At 47.7% G+C, this 17,910-nt stretch overlaps 1 protein-coding gene across 4 annotated transcripts in view; it reads left to right on the top strand.

Annotated features, from left to right (window-relative positions):
• Positions 1–17,665, top strand: part of LOC119461215 (protein lin-28 homolog) — a 176,917-nt gene extending 159,252 nt beyond the window's left edge. For all 4 annotated transcript variants that reach the window (XM_037722439.2, XM_049672045.1, XM_049672046.1 and 1 more), the window contains 2 exons: positions 8,557–8,729; positions 11,597–17,665. In XM_037722439.2, coding sequence (XP_037578367.1) covers positions 8,557–8,729; positions 11,597–11,795 — 372 coding nt within the window. In that variant the 3' untranslated portion in view covers positions 11,796–17,665. The remainder of the gene's footprint in view (positions 1–8,556; positions 8,730–11,596) is intronic.
• The last annotated feature ends 245 nt before the right edge of the window (positions 17,666–17,910 follow it).

The following is a 17,910-nucleotide window of genomic DNA, read 5'->3' on the forward strand; positions in this document are numbered from 1 at the left end:
ACGCTCGAGACGCGGACACACAAAGCCAAACCCCGTGTTGTCCATCATTAGGTGAAGAGGGGCGCGAGGGAAAGGAGGGTGCCAACAGAATGGCGGCGGCTGCAACGAAGACCAGTTGCTGCCGGCGGTGAGCGCATTGGGGGAGAAGGGAGACCTTGAAAGGGGAGTAGGAAGGAGGGAAAACGGGAGCGGAGGTCAGTGGTTGTAGTGCGGGCGACGGCGGCACGCTTTTCGTGAATCCAGCGAGATAGGAGTCCTGGGACGTAAATAATGCCGGCTTTTCAAGGAGCGGGCGCTCGCTCGCATCGTGTTGCCTTCGAAAGTATAGAGGGGGAGGGGGGGGGGGGGCGTCACAATCGCCTGCATGCGCCTACTTTCACTTTTCTCGCATTCTCCTCGCCGTTTCTGTTGGCTGGTGGCAGACGAGGGGTATGCAATTTACCGATGGGTGAAGAAAGAAAAAGATCTACGAAGGCAGCAGGTCAATGTGTAGGGAAGAGTGTGATAGGAATACAGAAAGAAAAATGAAAGTAGACGTGAAATATGAAAGATGCGAATCGAGTGATGTAAGCCTGCGGCTCGAGCGCCCTTCCGAAAGGTTGGAGGGAGAGAGACCCAGGGTATAGGCTGAAGGGTGAGCAGGTAAAACAGGGAGAGAGGAGTCGGAGGGGAATAGCCAAACAGGGTCAGGAAAAGACGGTCTGCGAGCCCCCCTCTTGTTGACGCCCGCTTGACTGGCGGCCGGCGGGGGAGGACACGTTCGCTTTCAACGGTCACTCGCGCCCTGGTCCAGATGTGGACAGCTGGCCCAAAGGTGGCTGCCAAAGCAAGGTCACGGGTTTTTAGTGCCGAGAGGAGAAAAGGAAATCGTGCCCCCCCCCCCTTTCAGCCCCCCCACCTGCTTTCCATCCCTCCCCTCCCAATCTCCACTACCTCCCACTGTGTCCCTAAGCCTCAGTTTTCGAGCCCGTCGCCGGTGGTGGGGTGGCGTTGTCGGCGAGTGACCACCGCCGTTGTTGTGTGCTGCCACCTTGTGATGACCCCAGTCACTCCCGACTGTGCGTTCGTCTGTGCCTGTCAGTGCTTCCTATGTGTTCAGCTTACGTTCTTCTCCGGGTCCGTTGTTGCTCGAACAAGCCAGCCGTCTTCTGGAGAGTCCTTTACGTCTCATGGGGCGGCGGGTCCGTATCGGGAGGGACGTACGTTTTCATCGTGATGCTTTCGACCGGCGGCCAGAGTGCGCGGGCGCGATCTTGAACCAAGATTGGCAGGGACTTGACGAAGATGAGATACAGTTCCCCGCGGCTCCGAATCCAAACCGCATATGAGTTCCCATCTCCATTTACAGTGCCGTCGCTGCTTGTATCGGATAGCGCCCATCCCACAGACTCTTCTGGCGTGGTCGCGTTCTGTATGGTCGCCGGCGTTCGGGGATTATACAGTTCAATGTATATACCGACGTCCTTACAACCGATTCTAAATCCTGATTGGCGCCACTTGAAGGCTCCGCGGTTTGAAAGAGACACGATCCAAGCTTTGTTGCACTGTGCGGTAAACTTTTATGTTCGGTACAGATAATCTTTCCAGCGACCCCGCTTCTGCGAATTGTGGTTTGAAAGATCTCGCGGGGGCAGACGCTGATGTCAGACCCGCAGTGTGGACTAAGAATGGGATTGAGACCTTGTGGCCGGTTGTACAATTGCGCGCGTAAGCGCATTGATTCCTCATTGTACACACGTCCGTTTCTTGTCGTTTGCTGTCCCTCAAAATTTAAAAGACGTCAGTTTCACACACGTTCCTCATTTATACATTGACATGCCGCACAGTTCGGCATAAATGGCCGGCCCACTTATTGCACCAGTTAATTACATATTTCTGGTCAGTGACCAATTCGACTAATATGTATACTGAGATCTCATCTTCTCTCGTGTTGAATCTCTCCATGCTTGCTGTATTAGATTATCCTGCACACCGCTTCGTGTAAAAAGTAGAAAGAAAGAAAGAATATAGGAGTACATGTTTCTTTCTCTTTTTTGCCAAACATTATTCGTCTGTGTTTTGTCATGCGCAAAACCCCGGAGGTGGTTTCTTCGACTCTTGTTTACAAAGTCTGCCGCTTTGTCGAGTGCTTGCGCTTTGAGCCAGCCAGAGAGGGCTTAGTGGCACTGCCGCCCATCAGAGTTGACCAGATCGTTAATTTGACAGTATGACAGAATTTGACTTTGTCCACAATAAGTGGTGTCTAAAACATGGCGGCTATGACTTGTTTTCAGGTCTGCAATTGCTTCCGGCACTGAACACTTTGAAAAAATGTCGCCTTGGAGAATTCTTTCTGTTACTCCAAGGAAGCTGGTGGCTGGGTGCTGGATTTGGACACCACCTATATAGCGTCCCGGGCCAGCGTTCACAGAGTTTTCTCTGGGAAAGCGCCGCAGGTGATTAGCGATTGTCCTGGCGATCGCATCTTTATCATGCTGCTCGACCAATCAATCGATTGATCGCTTTCATGAGTGGCAGGTGCCAGAACGCCGGGCATTGAGGATACACTCCTACTTAATAGAGAACTTTCGTGCACCTGCCGTTTCTTTCGCAACAGACAGCTTCAGCTTGCCCGTATAACGTGTCACCATTTGCGGAATACCGGAACACAGGAAACACTGACGTCAGCAGCATCACTGTATGCGCCATCTTGCTATACGTTGAGTTCAACTGGAGCACGCAAAACTACTATTGCTGCGTGCAACTTAGCCGGTATCCTAAAGGTGTTGGTAATAACATAGTCACGAGTGTATGGCAGTTAGTTTATTTTCCTTCAACTGAAAAAGCGTCGTTCAACAAAAAACTACAAGATGTCGCAACCATCGCTGCTGCCACCGTGCGTGTCCCCTGTGTTCCGGCATTGCGTAAACGGCGATATATATGCGGGCAGGCAAGAGCTATATCTAACCTCTACAGCGGACCGACAGAACGTGTGAACGATCTTGATTAGCGTTTGTATTTGTTCGTCCCGAGCGAATTCTTTATCCAACTGGTTTCACGCGCCGTTCTAAGCACCTAATGAGACGGGTGGCAGGGTGCAGCGGAAACCGTTACTGCCCTCTGAGGGATCGTTTGCGTGGACAAACACTGACACGGCGCGCCTCTTCTTAAAGGAGATAAATTGAGCGCTGCCAGGGCTTCATGATGCGGCGGAATCCGATTAGGCCTCTAGCCTGGAAGGCTCTCGGACTACTCGCTATATAGTTTGTCGCGCATGCGCATATACGTACGTGTTTGTTCGCCGTTTTGCTTCTTAATAACGCCTAGATTGCCGCACCAAAACGATAACGAAAGAACAACGAGCAAAACAAGTGAATGCGCACGCGAGGTCTGGCCGGCGTTGAGCCCTAATCGAGCATGGGCCGACGAGAGAACCGCTGAGACTGAAAGTCTCGTCAGCTTCCGCCCGAGCGGGGCCCGCCCGCGGAGAGCTCGGATGTGGTGACCGGAACTTTGAAACAACCGCCCCGGAAGCGTTCCATTTCCGCAAATGGCGGCCGCTCGCCAAGCGAGAGCCGCGCACAGCGCGCGTGTGTTGTTGGCCGCATGTGTATTATATATGGCACCCACCCGCCGACCGGATCCCTGCGTTCATCACTTTTTCTTTCCTCCGGCACTTCGCAAATCTAATAACCTCGAACGGGGGCGGACAAATGGAAACGTATGCAGTAATTCTACCGTTTATATCATAGGGAGTTCGGCCGAAAGAAATGACCGCGCGGTCAACGCCACTGCGCTTCGACGCCTAGCTAAACCCGGCGACAATTTTAATTTACTTGTTCAATATTTACTTAATGACAAATAGAAAGCTTGCTGATGAAAAGGATTTCCGTTACTTGCTGTTCTCAGTTTTGGCTTTCCGGCGTCCATGTCTGGTTTTCTTGGTCCCATAAACCGCCAGCAAAATGCCGGCACTACTTGGCGTAGTAATATAAGAGCAGAAGCTCCAAACGTGCGAGCGCATTCGCGTAGCTTTGGCTGTGCTGCCACAGAAAGTTGTCGTCGGGTATAGTGTTGCGTCGAGCCTGGCCTCCGCGATCAGCTGCGGCAGCGCGCCGTTGCAAACACCGCGCTTTCGGAGCTAATCGCGGAGGCCACGCGTCGAGCATAGAGTTTTCTACAAAAAGCACTAGAGGAAACTTTGGCCCTAGTGTCTACAGGAGATGCAAAGTATAGCGGCTGAGCCAGCACGGTATTGAAAGGAGCTACATGGATTTGCATAAACTTTGTATTCCTCCAGCTTCGAGCGACTTTGTGACTTTCCAAATTGATCATTTTTCATCAAAATATCGCGTTGTAACTGCAACAATCGGCAATGACTACGCATGCGCGCATATACTTATTGCCTTGACGTGTTTTGAGAACCATGAGTGCTTGGAAATTTCAAAAAGTTAGAGCGTAATAAATGATTTCACAAGAATTTTGAAGCCACAAGCAAACACGACAGACGCCTCAATGTAATAACCACTATTCTCGTAATTTTTGTTTGTGCATACATAAATTTGTTTGCGCATACAAAATAATTTGTGTGCGCAAACACAGTGAAGGCTCTGACTACGATTATAGTCCCTCCGATCCCGTACATTTACGGTTCCGATTTTTTTAAAAAAGAAGACTGTTTTTAAAGCAACTCGTGCTGACGTCGGCTGTGCACCAGGGTCCAAGTATTCCGCTTCCCCTAAGGGAACGGTTATCAAGCTGGTAGTGATGATGATTATGATGATGACGACCTTCAAAGCGATGGCACCTATCCGCTCTGGGAGATTGGCCAAGAATTGGCCTGATTTAAGAATGTGTTAGATGTATGAACGTATAAATATGTAATTATGATAAATAAGTGAGAGCGACTAGAATATAGAGATCTTTTCTTGAGTAGGTATCCTGATTAAACAGAAAAAAAATTGTCGACCGCGGTTCCAAGCACTTTCCCATGTGGGCATCTTTTCTTTCTTCCCTTTCAATGTCTATATATTGGGTTGCTTTAATGGTAGCACATGACCGAGTTGGAAACCTCCTATTATAATAGAAGTGTGATGACAGTATGAATACTGAAACACACGCTTATGCCAGTCGCTCACCGTGCACGCAAAGTTCATCGGACGTTACACAAAAAGTTACCAACGTCGAACTTTCTTCGCCAGACCAACCGCGATGGTTCAGTGGATATATAGCTTTCATCTGCTGCGCACAAGGTAGCAAGTTCGAATCCTCGTTACAGCGGCCGTGTGCTGATTAGGCAGAATGGAAAACACTCGTGCACCACCATGTTTTCGGGAGCACGTTAATCCGCATTCCTGCACACGATTTGCATAGAGGAAGCTCCCACGCAAATATTATTGCGTCATATATGACGTGCTCTGAAGGGAGCGTGTAGGCCCTGTGGCAACTTCCCGCGACGAGACTGTTCTACGCGGCCAGGTCGTTAATTGGCAGAAGGGTTCGACGCGAGGAAACGTGCATGGATACAGGAAACAATATTCTTGTCTTCCTCTCATTATATTGCTACATCTGTTTAATATATGGCACTCACCCACTGCCTTACGTTCCATAGATTGAATTGGATTGGATTGGATTTCCTTCGTCGATGGCTACGTTCCATAAACCCCTCAACTTCTTCGACTTCTTCTTCCGCTCGCGCAGCTTCGAAAACGTTAACGCATAAGAATATAGTTCTGTCCGCATTCTCCAGGATGGCACAAATATTTCCGCTTACATCGTCATAAATATTTTATTTCTCGCATTTTTTAATTATTTGTTTACTTGTACTGGTTATAGAGATATAGCTATCACATCTAAACAAATTAAGATCCATAGCCAAAGAGGCCCCCACGGTCGAAATGACCGACAGTGACAGTTGCCCCATTTTCGACGAAGACGACGATAAGGTACGGACCACAGTTTTATGAGCTCTCGTAAGCTGCCAACAAAATTCGCCTCTATTTAACCGATTCGCATGCTTCTCTCGTGATGAAACCGTTTTCCTATCGCGGGAGCGTTTGCTTTTCAATAACGGGTTTTCTTCGCGTGTTGCCTTTTTTTGCGAGGAATGAGACAGTTCGACGCACGAGGCAGGCCACGGACGACGCTTGTGCCGTGATTCGATCGCTCAGCGAGATCTCACGTAACAGCTACTACTTACCGAGTTGTACTTAATGCGAGTTGTTCCTAAACGTAACGAGTATAGGTATTACGGCGCCACTTTTGTGGCCCCGCGAAACATGCATGTGAACGTCTAACGCGTGATCGAGGCGGGAACCTGCTCCCTGCAAAGTAAACTGTCTGCGCGTGAGAGGTGTTTACAGGTGCTTCTGTATTTTTACCTTCTGATGCGAGCATCATGAAAGGAAGAGTGTGAGCTTTTTTCCCGATTTCATCGTTGCTACAAGGGGGTTTATTTGCTGCATAATTTTTGTCAATGGCATGTCGCTGGTATACGACGTGCCATTTCGATCGGGCAACAACAGCAGCGACATGTGATTCCACAGCGCGGACCTGCCTGTAGTAAATGAAGAGCGGGCAGCCGAAGCAAGCTCTGCTGATGACTTTGTGAGGAGAGCAAACGAAACGATCGTGTCATAGCGACAGGATAATAAGCGAACGCGGAGAGTTTCTACAGGGCGAATCAAATCGACGGTGTTAAGAGATATAGACTAGTTGGTATTCCATGATACCAATTGGCCATGCTGTCTTTTTTTTCCGCGCTCCGAAGTTACATCATGTAATCGATGTTTGGTTCAGGGTTGTCCCGACGTATATCAGGAGGGATATGTATACAGTCTGAAATCAACTTGAAGTTTATCACTTTAGTCTTACCGGAGGAGAAATTAAGCGTCGCCACGCTACGCGGTCCTCGCTGTAAGTAACATCGTGGAAAAACGAAACGCGAACGTGTAATTGCAACGTAGAACACCTTTCGCATGCGATAACTCGAGAGGACGACCTCGCATCGCCACTTATTCAAAGATGGTATAGGCATCACCCCAATGCGTGCAAGCCACGTGTTACAAGCTGAAATCATGCCGACATCTCACGCGATGGCGAAAGCTATAAAGTATGCATTCTAGTTATAGCCCTAACTTGTTCGCGTTGCCATTGTACGATATGGTACGCATGCTTTGTAGCTTGTTGTTTGGCTCGTTCATCACCCACTAACGGTTTTAACATAAAAATGATGCTGCCTTCAAGTCATTATGTCGAGAGTTTTATGAGGACTTGGTCGGCGTATATACGAGTACTGTGCGCTTAGGACACTGCCTTCAAGCCACCCCAGATTGTACAGCCTTTGTCAAAAGTTCGCGAGTCAGAGCGCAAGTCAAGAAACTTATCACGCTGACGTGCTTTGAGGCTTGTTCAACCCGAAAGTGGTGATTTAGGCGTGTTGGTTATGCATCGCGAAATTATTTGTGCGCCAGAAGACGAAGACGTGTGCAGAGAAGGGGGGTGGGGTACTAGGGCACACGAAACGCTATGTGTGCCCTGACTCCCCCCCCCCCCCCCCCCCCCCTCGCCCTCTTTCTTTGCTTGCGCCTTCTAATACTAAAACCATTTCGCACAACCTAGCGAGTGTTCCAGAAATTTTAGGAGCGGGGAGGTCACTTCGACTTCTTTGTCTAGAGCACTGCCGAGGTCAAGGGAATCATACAGGAGCATACCACTGCATGGTTACAGGGCAGCAACAGTTCGTCACGTTGTGTGCTGTGTATACCCAGGCGACGGCTGAAATACAGCTACAATTTAAGAGCACACGCATGCGCAAGTAACTGGATATTCGAAATAGCCGATGTTTCGACGAAACTAGCGGAGTTGGTTGGCGTGTAATAAGTCTGACATGTAACAGATGTCATGTGCACTACGAGTTAAAGAACAGGGGCCGAATTCACAAAAACGTTCTTACGTCAAAACTGTTCGTAGAAGCAGGTGTCAGCCAATCGCGGTGATGGACATATCGTTAGCGAAGGCGGCTGGCCAATGGCAAGACAGCACTTACGAAAGAAAAGATTTGTGAATTCGGCCCCAGATATCGAGGGATGGCAAATGCCGCCGGTTGCGTTAGAGTGACGTGGACAGATGACGTCAAGAAAATTGCAGTTTTAAATTAAGTGATGACCTTCGTGAGAGCGCGACATTTTTGTCCTACAGTTGACCTAGTTAGATTGATTGATTTGATTGATTGATTCATTCATTCATTCATGCTCAATCGATCGATCGATTGATCATTCGACTTTACCACACTGTATGTAGCGTATGGACAGTCTTTCTTGCTTTTATGAGGTTAGGTTTGGAAATTTACGCGGGCATATGACGGAGTCAACTGACGCTCTGGAGTACTTGGTAATCGCTGTGAGATGCCTTCGTGCTGCAGTGGACACTACATAGACGGTTGATCATGACGATGATGATAATTATGGCATCTTTATGAAATGAAAATTGGCATACGTGGCTTTCATTAGCCATTCGTTATTATTTTTCTCTTCTTCTTCTTGTAACCGAAAACCTTCTTGCTTTTGTGCTCTGCAGTCGGTGATCCAGATGTCCGGCTTCAGGAGCCTGGGGGACGACGAAGAGGTGGAGTTCGAGTGCAAGGCCTCGGACAAGGGCGTCGAGGCCACGGCCGTGTCGGGACCCGAAGGTGGCGACTGCAAGGGGTCGCACCGGAGGCCCATGTCCAAGAAGCGGTTCCGAAAGATCAGGTACGCATCACCTTACTCTGTCCAGGTCACGTATAACTAAATGACACATACCCGATCACACGAGCTCTCAGCATTGCACTCCTACACGCCATCCAACACCTCCTAGACTTGCTCCATCTCACAAGTCGTTTGCAGAACTGTAGAAGCTACAGGACTCCTGAGCAATAGGAATGCCGAATGCCCCTCGAGATGTGTTCATCCGCGCCGCGTCGTCTGTTCACCTTCACAGTAACTCGCGGTATACGACCTACATGCGCAAAGGTCTTAACATCTCACGTATCGCTGTAGCGTGTCATGTACCAGGCAGAAATAAAACTATTTAATCCCGCCAATAATCAGACAGCTGCGCCCAGAATTATATTCACCTGCGCAAGGATCTTGCCCGTGTACAGCCTCGTACATTCTGCAGTGCTGCAAACGACTTGTGAGATGGATTATGTATAGGTGGTGAATTCGAGGCTTCTTAACTCGCTTTCTTGTCACGTGAATGTCCACGAGGGAAGCTGTTGACGGTCAGAGTATAGGGTAGCGAAAAGCACCGCCAGGTATGTGTGCCATGAGATGCAGGGCTTAACGGATTGATAAAAATTGACGGCATATTGTCCGCCCAAGCAAAACAGAAAGCTCTTGCAATGATGCAGTTTCTGCTCAGCAGAGTACTGGATACAAGACTTCTGCGTCGGGTGACAGACAGGCGAAGAGGGCTCGGCCGATAATGTTTTAGCGATTGTGGAGGCCTGATTACCACAAAGGCATAGAAACGGAAATGATTTATTTTCTTCAGTTCATAAGTACGCCTGATGCGTTGATAACCACCATTAATCGTACCACTATCCCCTCATCACCACACACCCCTCTTTCATTATCGTTTTCCTTTCTCCAGCACAGAGCAGCAGGTTAGAGCAGGCAAGATGCTGGTCAGACCTGTCTCCATTCTACAAATATAATTCTTTCTCTTACGCAATGTCCTAAACGCGTGATTTTCACAACATTTAAGCTTACCTGAAACAACCAACAGCTGCGGGCCACCTTACAGAGCAGCACTCAGAGGCACATAAATAAAGTTTAATACGTTTTGTGAAGTACGTACACGCAGCAAAATCCTTGCAAGCCCTCGCTTCTCTCTCTCTCTTTATCTTTCCACATCCCCCAATGTCCCGTGGTCGCGTCGACACTTGTCTGCCTTGCCGCGATAAAGGGGGCAGTGGACACGCAACAAGCGACCGTATATATAACGCCTTCCGCACGGCTGATGATGATCGCGCGGCTCCTGCAGTGTCCTCTCGGTTTCCGTCCCGGTTTAATGGCTTCCACGTCGATCGGCTGTCGAGAAGTGGGAGGAGGGACGGTTCTCTAAATAACGACTCACAAGGGTGCCGCTAGACTGCCGTCCTGTCCGCATGGCGCGGGGCAAAACCCAGCGGAGGGGAAGGCACCGACGTTCGCGTCCCTCCGCGTGATCGCTCGCGTGCCGAAGCAGGAGAGCGAAAAGAAGACGCGGCTACGTCGACATTCGATCTGCGAGATGGAGACGCATGGACCACGACCAAAATCACACAGTACCAGCTTGTGTGATTTTATTTATTATTTTTCCGGGCACACTTTGCACTCGCGCCCACCGCTGAGTCCCCCCCCCCCCCCCTTTTCTTTTTTTTTTTTTTCTTGCGTTAGTCATTGTCTCTACGTGCTTCCGATGCATGGCTTGGCTGTCTGTGAACTTCGATGTTGCTCTGTTCACAGCAGCTGCGTGCTCGGTACGGCTGTAGTTCGTCCCGTGTTCCCGTTTTGTTTTGTTTTGTGTTCTTATTCTCTTCCACTTCTCTGACTTGAGTTGCCGCCTTGTGCTATCGCGGCGTGACGAAGGCTCCATAAATCTCGAGCCTCTAACGGCTCCGCGAGGAATTCTCGAGTGGACACGGGGAGGGACGGCCGCGCTGTACGCATCCTGTTGCTATAGGCTTGCGTGGGACCTTAGCTTTCGAGCGTTCCTGGTATCTGGCGGGATAGGTGGCACAGTGAGTCTCGCGTGAGCTCGCGTGTGTTCTCTACGTTGGTATTGCGACTTTCAGCATACGGGGTTGCGTTAAGAAACAGTGGGAAGAGTGGTTTCCGTGGTTCGTTTATTCTTTCAGCAGCGTAACAACGAGATAATAATTGCTGTACTTCTTGGTTAAGTTCTCAATTGACACTGAGTGCACCAGCCATTTGCTTTCTTTCTTTCTTTTTTTTTCCCAAACGCAGCAAGTGTTCGATAGCTTGCGAGACTAATTTTGATACCACTGGAACTTTTTCATCTGTCTTTCCAAAAACTCCAAAAACCTCCTAACTCAGGCAGCCCATTTAAGCCTAAAAGAATAACGATCATATCACGCTCAACTGCGCATACTTACAAGCGCCTGATTATTGCGAAAGCTGCATTCAAGCAACACCACCTAAATAGCACAAGGCCTGTTCACTCCGATCCATGACGTCATGCTACCTGGCTCGAAATTTACGTTGCCGAGCCTGGCGTGACGGAATCGGTGACGTCGAAATGACCGCTGCTTACTCGGGAACATCCCAATGGCAGTCGGGCCAAGAAGCGTGAAGTCATGGATCGGAGTGAACAGGCCTTCTGCTATCTATAGCTGGTGTGATTCAAGTGTCCCTCTAGCCCTTTATCTTTGTGGTGCCCTACCGTCTGATGTTCTTTTAACACCATACTAGACGAGTCTCTTGTGCTATTGTGAACTGTTACTTCCCTGTTGTTAGCGAAGCTGTGCCTGTGCGATTGTGCATATCGCCTGACACACAAATGCCAACGCAACTCGTATACCCACACAGTCACACCACACATGCGATCCTCTCCCTGCCCCACTCTCGCGCAGGTGCTACAACTGCGGTGAGTTCGCCAACCACATCGCCGCCAAGTGCACCATGGGGCCGCAGCCCAAGCGCTGCCACCAGTGCAAGTCGGCCGATCACCTGATCGCCGACTGCCCGCAGCGCGAGGACAAGCGCGCCAAGGGAGGCGCCGACGCGTCACCGACGACGACGCCAGCCGCCGCCGCAGCACGCGAGCACTAACGGCGACAGCAGTCTTCCAGAGGAGCCCCTCGACAACGCCGCGACGGCGGCCGACGAGGCCGTGGACAACAACAACAGCGCCGCGCCCCTCGCCAAACACGCCGAGGCGTAAAAAGAGAGCCCCCTCACACTGTCTCTATCTCTATCTCTCTCTTTATTTCTTCCCGCTTTTGCGGGCCCGTACACACTAAGGCGGCGCTCTTCTAAAAGTCCCAGCGCTAAAGTTAGCAGCTGTTCGCGAAAACTCGCCGGACTGCAGAGTGGGAAAGCAACGTGTATAGAGAGATTGTCTCATTGAGGAGTCTTAGAGAAACAGCGGACCCACAAGTGTACGCTATCTGCCCTGCGCACGAAAGAAGCTCAAGCGGTGTTTTGGTCTCTGCGCATATGCAGCACCGGTGACGCCTGTTCAGCGAGTGCGCTATAGACCACTTGCGTCCGCTGTTTCTAGAAACTCTCTATTTTCGCGTAATCTGTCACGAATGCGTGAGCTTTGAGGCACCGTCAGCGCAGATCTATCTATATAGATATATATACCTTATAAGGGATTGTTTACGATGGCACGGCTGGAGCAAACTACGATGCTTCTGATAGCGGGCTGTTATTCGTTGCTGTCGCATCGACAGCTACGCATCCTCGCAGAAAGCTCGAAACTCGGGGGTATGCTTGCACGAGCCAAGAGCCGCGAGAAAGTTCAAATGGCTAATTGTGCTTTTCGGTTACTATATAGAAACTGCCGGGACTGTTGGAAGCCTACATTGGGAGATTGCGGAGTAAATAGACAGTATGTACAGATACGCAGGTAGTCGCTGTTGGCTACCCTGCAACAGGAAGGGAGGAGTTAAGGGGGATATCATTCAAGTATCTTTTGGAGAAACTAACGTTGCCCGAACGAATCCGGATAGCTCAGTGGCGGCCCAATGTTTCACTTTATACACGATCACTCGAACCTTCAACACGTGACACTTCATCCAACTTAGCCAGGTAATCGGTGAAAACCGCACAGTATGCTGATCGTTTGCTTATGCAGGAGTGACCATTCGTGCCAACTTTTAGCTAAATTTTCGAGCATTCTCGTGCGGCTGGAGTACGTCTACTCCGCTTGTGCCCAATAGGATTGAACCTAACTCCACTGAGAGATGCGAGCACTGTCGAAGATGAGTTAAATGTAAGAGAATCAGTGTAACCTCGCAAAAGAGAGTGTCTCACACTCTGGCTTTCTTGTAGCAAACTAATCAATTGCCGCGCTAAACTTATCTGGGCAAGTGAGTGAAACCATTGCCGTTAATGGCGAACAAAAGCTGGAGAAAACAAACGGAAAGAGACCGGAGCGAAGTGTCAGCGTTAGTAGATGTCGCCAGTATTATCTGGTAGCCTGGCAAACCTTCAAGAGCCTTGGTCCCAGGAATGTGTGAGTGACCATCAACGTAATTGGGGGGGAAAAGGGGAACCGCCTTCATGTGTGCACAATCAAAACAACGACTTTGCTAAGTGCTCTATGGATACTCATTCGCAGTGCACAGTTTTAAACCACTCGGCGATACAGAGTGTACGAGAACCGTGCAAAAGGCAGCTCGACGTATACAAAGCAGCAACAAATGCATACACCAGCATTGCTGCATAGTGCTTTGGCTTTTTCATTAATGTCCAGTACACGTCGATCATCGATAGGACGAACGCTGGAATTGCTCAGGAAGCGCCTGGTTGTTAGCGCGAACGGAAAGTAAACCAGGTGAATAGAGAAAATAATTATTTTGCAAGGCTGAGTTGGATCGGGTAGTCGAATGGATCCTTTGGTGTCACTACACACACATAAATCGAACATCTGTTAGTTATACCGTACTTAAAATAGGAGATAGAGGTAAATAAGACATGCGAAGGAATTTTCGTACTTGGTCTATCTGTACTCTCGATAGCTCTGAGAGGACTTAACCTGCGCGCAGTTGTGTACAAGGTAATCATCCAGGCTCCTGCACAGGACCACCTTGATGGCCCTTGCCTTCGAAATGGTCATGTGGCACATGATTCACAGTACCGGTCAGCGCATTTTCGCTCCAACATATCACTACCAGGGCATTCAATTTGGATCACACGGGAGCATTCTGCATTGGTAAACACAGTGTAGACAGACGTAGTTATCATAAATGTTGTAGACCTAAAAATAGCAATCAGCAAGATGCTCGAAGAGCACGCTTTGGTTCCTGCCTCAGTATGTTTAACACGCTGATTGGTGGACGGGATGCTTTCTCAAGCAATGCTTTAATAGTTTTAAAACAACGATATAGGGAAAGAGGGCGATCTTTCAGCAGCCTTCTTTTTTTTTTGGATTTCCAGTTTTAGCAACCCTTTAATGCAACACTTTGCTCGCAGAAATAGCGAGAGCTTTATCAGAACAGTTATTATGAACTGCCACTGCCTGACTTCTGCATATTCGCACGTGTAGACTTCGCTGTGCCAAAAGATCAATTGACTGTGTACTGAGGAAAATTACATTTCGAGTCGTATCGTATAGGTGCAACAAGCGAATATAAATCTGTCGTTGAACGCAATGTCGGCTCGCTACATGAAGCAGCGCTTCACGAAAGTTGTCCTTGCAAATGAGCATGCAAGGAAACCTACTTGTTAGAAGAAAAAAAAAATCGAGTACTTCACCGAGACGTCTCCATTTGAGACGATGGACTTTCTTCCTACCATGAAACGCACTCGATACGCTGCCAAATCTTCCGAGTGTAATTCAATCGCGCCTTGTGTGTACATGTCGCGCTGACTGCGCCGGTAAATTGTACAGATTATATACACAACCTTGTTGCGTGGTGACCACAGCTGTGTAGGACCTTCTTCTGAGACCGTTCTATCATTTTTTTTTTTTTGAGTGACATGACGATGTTGTTGCTTTCTTCTCCCGAGCCGTTGTGTGCGGTGTCGTGCAAAAGAAGAACACTTAATTGTGTGTGCGTGTGCGTGTGTGCGCATATATGCGTGATGATGCGCGTTTTGTGGGCGTATAGTAACGATCCCAAAGAAGTCTATAAGTGTGGTCTAGAGACGACCCTGCGTGCTAAGGCTTCGGACGAGAAGCCGGTTTCCGCCTTCTTCATTAATGCCTTAAAAGGGACACTATTGAGAAACGCTAAATGAATTTAAAATATTCCTTTAAAAAATACCCTCGCTGTTTTGTGGTATACATAAGGCGTTGGTTATTAGAAGAGAAAATGAAGGTGAAATTACCATTAGTTGAATTTCGCGCCAATAGAAACACCAGCGCCAGTAAGTCAGTGTGACGTCATGTATTCAGCGATCTAGTGCGGCAATTGGACGGTGGCGTCACCGCCAGCGTTTTGTTCAAAATTTATTTATAAATACAGCTCAAGGTATGTTTTCTCTTTAACGTCCCTTTAAAGTGCAAGTATACTTGCTTATCATTCGACAAGCATCTTTATTCGCATTTTTTACGTGCCTCCTTAGAAATGGTGTGCGAGATTTACGTTTCATCTCCCTATATAGTATAGCTGAGCTTTCCTTGCGTTTAATTCTTTGACCAGCTTTGTTGATGACAAACTGTCCGTTTGAAAGTTTAATATTGCTTGTTAGGTGGAATCCTTGACCTCCGGTGAAAAGTGATAACACGAAGCGATGCTTGAGTTAATTTCAGAAGAAAAGAAAATTGAAACTCTGGCCTTGCTTTCTTTACGAAGAATCACGCGTTCTGGTTATTCCGCTTTGGTGTGCGCATATAGCTTTTTTTGCCACGCAAGCATCTTGCGAATGAAATGCTCAATAATCGTCGCCGTTTATTGGCCAATCGACTACAACGACCTCTCCATTACCAGCACGTGGTTGGTATTATTTCTCAGCCGGAGGCCAAGGATCAATCATTATAGTCTAGATGAAGAACAAAAAAAAAGTTTTCTAGTTTGTATACTCTTATGTGCTCTTCGTTTTCTTTTTTGTTAGAAAAAAAAAGATATTGTATGTGCAACTGCCATGTGACCCTGCCATACCGCAACACTGGTACGAGTACATTCACACGTACCCAATCAAACCTGTGAGTGTATAATAGAACACCGTTTTTCTGTAGGCGGAAGACAGGTTGTAAAATTGTTTATATATGAAAGGACTATATACTGTATAGGTGTTTCGTCTCGGTGTCATCGCACGGAGCGCCATCTGTAGAATGACGCAAAAGGCGTGCTTGAACGAGACATTTTTGGGAGGTGGCCAAAAGAGGAACAAACTATATATGTATACACAGGGGTGTCTTACTAACGTTTCGAAATCTCGACATAGTATTCCACCGGTACAAGAACAGCGACGCCGAGAGGCAGAAAAGTACGGGCGAACCTAATTCTCAAGCGTGATATCGCCTCATATTGTGATGTGGTACTGCTCGGAATTCAGTTGCTAAACATTAGCTGCGGCAGGGTTCGACCGAGCCTTAATCGCTTTAATCAAACGTTTAGTATAGCGTTAAGGCTCTATACTGTTAGCGCTATCGCACGAGCCAGGTTGCATCTGCGTATGCGTGGTCCGCATTAGCGAGCGTATGTGTAATTGTACTTGGCGAGGGTGGTAACCGTAACTGTATAAGCGGTAATGCTATGCTGGAACTTTTCTGCAAACAGATTTAGCTTGAAAGTACGCGTTTTAGATTTATCGTAAATCCAGGGCGAAGCAGCGAACAGCAGCATTTGTGGCAAGACCTTGTGACGTTGCATTCAGGCAAACATCAAGTGCAGCTTCTCGTATTGTGCGACTATAGCTAATTTATTGGCGTAAGGCTTTTCGACTACTCATGTTTGTTCATCAAAGATTACACGGGAAAAATGAGCAAAAATACCATCGGCTTATTCTCCAAATATTACCGTGCAACCAAGGAACGTTTTAGTAAACTCTTCTTGAACGCAGCTCCCCAGGAGGTATCGCCAGAAGCACTACCGTTCGCGTGTCCGTCCCTGTAATACGGTAAAACCTGAACCCTAGGTCCAGCGTAAACACCTGGAATGCGGAAACGAAAAGAAAAAAAAAAGAAATGAACACAAATACTTGCTCGCGTTTCAGTTCATGCCGGTAGAAAGTTAGTGAGCGTTTGCTCAACAATCGTAGCTTCTCTTCTGGCCTGCTTGGTAGATAAGGCGTAGATGTTTGTGCTGCAATGCCCCATTGTTGCCGACTAGATGCGTTTCGTTAAATTTGACAGTCGTTTCTAGTAATATTTGTTTAAAACACGTACTATAGAAGGCGACAGTCACGACAATCCGATCCTTCGGCTTCACACGTTTGGCATAACATAACTTCGCAAATGCACTTCTAAGTAAGCTGAGCTAGGGACAGCAATATTATGCTCCAATTTATGCCAGTGATTAGCTTCACACACCGTACGACGCCACAAGCTTTTTATTATGTTTAATATTGTTTTCCTAACGTAACGTAGCAGCAAAAAAAATTGCAAGCCGAACCCTTATTAGCAACATAGACAAGCAGGCCCAAAGAGAAGTAGCGGTCGTCTGTAATACTCGGAGTGCGCAAGCCAGTATGTCTTGCGTACACACTCACTAATGTGTTAATTTATGTGTTTAGAGATTAAGGGGGCAATGGGCAATTAGCTATGAGGACCTTTGCAAAATATTCAGTTGACACTCAACAAAAAAAATCACTGACAGTCTATTACGCGTTAACGAAATCAATTGCAAAGGAAGGCTTGAGCGTGTATCATGCTCATCCGAATCCCCACATGGTTAAAAATAATTGAAAAAAAGTAAATAAACAAAAGCAAAATGCCCATATTTTGTAAAGGCGGGCAACACAAATATTTCCCTGCATTAGGGCGTGTTTTGTATGAATTTTCTCTGAGAAATAAAAAAAAATAAAGAGAGAGACTATGTATGGCTCTGTTATATAGAAAGGTGAGTATGCTAAAGCATACTTTTTTTTTTGGCGGTGTTTTCGTGTTTGGTTGTGCTACATTTTATACAGCGAATAATCCCTTAAGAAGAGTAGTTATTATGTTATTGTTTCACAATAAATAGCTTTTTTTTATCTGTGCAAGACGCACGATCTTTCAATTTCACTCGTCTGAAAATACACTAAATCGGTAAAAGGACGGTGCCGATGTACA

Source organism: Dermacentor silvarum, chromosome 8 (assembly GCF_013339745.2).
Source record: "Dermacentor silvarum isolate Dsil-2018 chromosome 8, BIME_Dsil_1.4, whole genome shotgun sequence".
Lineage (NCBI taxonomy): Eukaryota > Metazoa > Arthropoda > Arachnida > Ixodida > Ixodidae > Dermacentor > Dermacentor silvarum.